The sequence below is a fragment of the Convolutriloba macropyga genome, chromosome 14 (assembly GCF_964194025.1).
Source record: "Convolutriloba macropyga chromosome 14, txConMacr16.3, whole genome shotgun sequence".
Lineage (NCBI taxonomy): Eukaryota > Metazoa > Xenacoelomorpha > Acoela > Convolutidae > Convolutriloba > Convolutriloba macropyga.
In genome coordinates this window covers 20,227,459-20,229,896 of record NC_134481.1, presented here as the reverse complement: position 1 = coordinate 20,229,896, position 2,438 = coordinate 20,227,459, and the positions used below count along the sequence as shown (strand labels likewise).

The following is a 2,438-nucleotide window of genomic DNA, read 5'->3' as shown; positions in this document are numbered from 1 at the left end:
AAAGAGGCAAAATGAGGTAAACAGAGGCAAAACTTTATTTGACAAAGTAAAAAGCATAATAGGGTCGCAATAGTAGCCGGCTGAGAAGATGAGGGCGCTATTTATCATGAACAGTTCACTTACAGAAAGTGTGCACAGCTTTTGCCACAGTATAATTCAAATTCATTGAATTGTAAAAAACAGGCCCGCTATAACAGTCTGTTGGGACAACGAGGGCGATTATAAATCATCTAAGTGTGCGAAAAAATCATTAAGCATAGCTGGCAGATTGCCAAAAATAGCCGCAATAGCTTCGTAGATCTGCACTCTCAAAAAAAAAAACAGTAAAAAAGACGGACCAGAAAAATCGTCTTTTCAATGAACTCTGATATATTATATTTTGATTAAAAACCTGTATAAGTTTTTGCTGCCTCTATTAGCTGCTCTCAAATAATCTTCCTTTAAAGTGACACACACCCATTTGACCTTATCTCTTTGAATTAAAGTAAATAAAAGTCAATTTCAAAATGAGGAAGTCATTTTGAGAGTGAGGTAAGTCAAGTGTGACCAAAAATTTGACCACGCGAATGAACAAGAAAACTCGCTCCACTAAGAGCGAAAAATGACGTCACGCACGCACTTCAATTGAAAGTGCATGAACAAAAAGCAAGCGGTTGTGACGTCATATGGTCGTAACAAAAATCGCGACGACGAAATAAAAAAACAAGAGAAGGCCAATAATAGCCCCAGCTATCGCTGTGCGTTAAAGACTAAAAATAGGTTGTGTCGAAAACATGTACAACGTAACAAGACGTAATTGTTAATAGCATTGGCTAAGAATTAACATTTTCGAAAATTAGCTGAATCTCTGAGTCGAAAGAAGATTGCAAAACCGGACGCGTAGTACTTCAATTGATACATTTAGTTGGATTAATTCGATAGCGGCAAGGCCGACTAATGTTATAGTAATTCAATTTTAAAAAAGGACAAAATCGATGTTAATTCATTTGTCTTCTATTGGTTCGTCGTAGTCTCTGCAAAGTATCCGGTGACAGTGATTTGGATGTAATTGTGATAAATCACGACTTCTGCTCCAGCTTCTTCTTCAAGCTCTCTGGCATCTGAGGAGGGGGTGGCCTAGGAAGTCTGAGTGTTACTTTGACAGTGTCATAGATGAACCACTGCAGGGCAGTCAGGGTACCGATCATGATGATCCTGGCGCCCAGACCCTTCCACAGACCCATGAATCCAATCTGCTTGTAGATTGTCCCAATTCCACTACCTTTCTGTTGGTTGAGCTTCGATACCATGGTATCTGCGGGATGTGACACAATAGCACAGAACACACCAGCGATGTAACCAGCGGCGAACGTCACGGTCAGTTGCTCTCCTTTGGTGCATTGATCTCTGGGCTTAGGAACAACGTACATGTACAGTGCCTCAACTGTTCGCTCAAAACAAGCGAATTTCATCATTGTGTAGGGTATCTGTCGAGCCCATAGTGGCGGCAATCCCTTGAAGAATTCATTAATACCTCCTTCCTTGTATATTATTGGCATTCCCTCTCGCATTGTTCCGACAAAGCCGGGCTTGGTTTGAATTCGCACTTTGGTGGCTTCAAATGGAGCCAGAGCAATATCAGCAAAGAATTCGGCGCTTGCACTTCCAGCCAAGTAGACCCAAGTTCGGTATAGATATTGTTGCTCTTCAGTCAGCATACCATTGTAAACATTCTTGAACACTTCGTAAAATCCGAATTTACCCAAACCTTGAAGACTGTATCCAATAAAGGTTGGTGCCCATCCTCTGGCCAGTGCTCTTGTTCCCTCTTCAGCTACGGTTATCTTCATTCCCGCAAAAATAGATTTGTATTTCTGCGCATCTACTTGAATTCTACACTTGACCAGATCAAGTGGTACAACCAAAGTGTGTGTCAAACCACATGAAAGCACACCACCAAAGCCACAAAGGGCGAAGTACTTCATTGATCCGTATTCACAACTGTAGCCACCAGGAGGGGTTGCTCCTCCAGCTGCAGCCAGTTTTCGGGGAACTACAGCTTGGCCCATTTTCTCAGCTCCCATGGGCGAATAGGTGGTTTGGGATACCATGGAGGCGAAGTTTGGGGTAGAGAAGGGGTTGAAGTTCCAGACCATTGTGACTATTCTTCAGGAGCAATCTGAAAAAAATGGAATATTGAAACTGACATGTCAACAATATTACATTATTTTCTGTCAGATAATCAACCGAACCGTAATAGAACATTCTCCAGATCTGCTAGTTCTCGTTACAGTTCGCTATGGTTTCCGAAAGAAAAATTTCAAACATAGCTGACTAACGTCAGGCGAATTGCTCTCAAACGACCTGCGAGCGGTTGGCTTGGGCAGTAGCCAGGCTGATGCTTAAGGATGCTAGCATTAGGGTGTCGTAATTTATTACAAGAAACAACTATTTTCGGA

At 42.0% G+C, this 2,438-nt stretch overlaps 1 protein-coding gene across 1 annotated transcript; it reads right to left on the bottom strand.

Moving 5' to 3' along the window:
• Positions 1-863: 863 nt before the first annotated feature.
• LOC142353680 (solute carrier family 25 member 3-like) lies at positions 864-2,193 on the bottom strand. Its single transcript, XM_075405989.1, has one exon. It carries the CDS (start codon positions 2,133-2,135, stop codon positions 1,059-1,061), a length of 1,077 nt encoding a protein of 358 aa, XP_075262104.1. The 5' UTR covers positions 2,136-2,193; the 3' UTR covers positions 864-1,058.
• Positions 2,194-2,438: the final 245 nt, after the last annotated feature.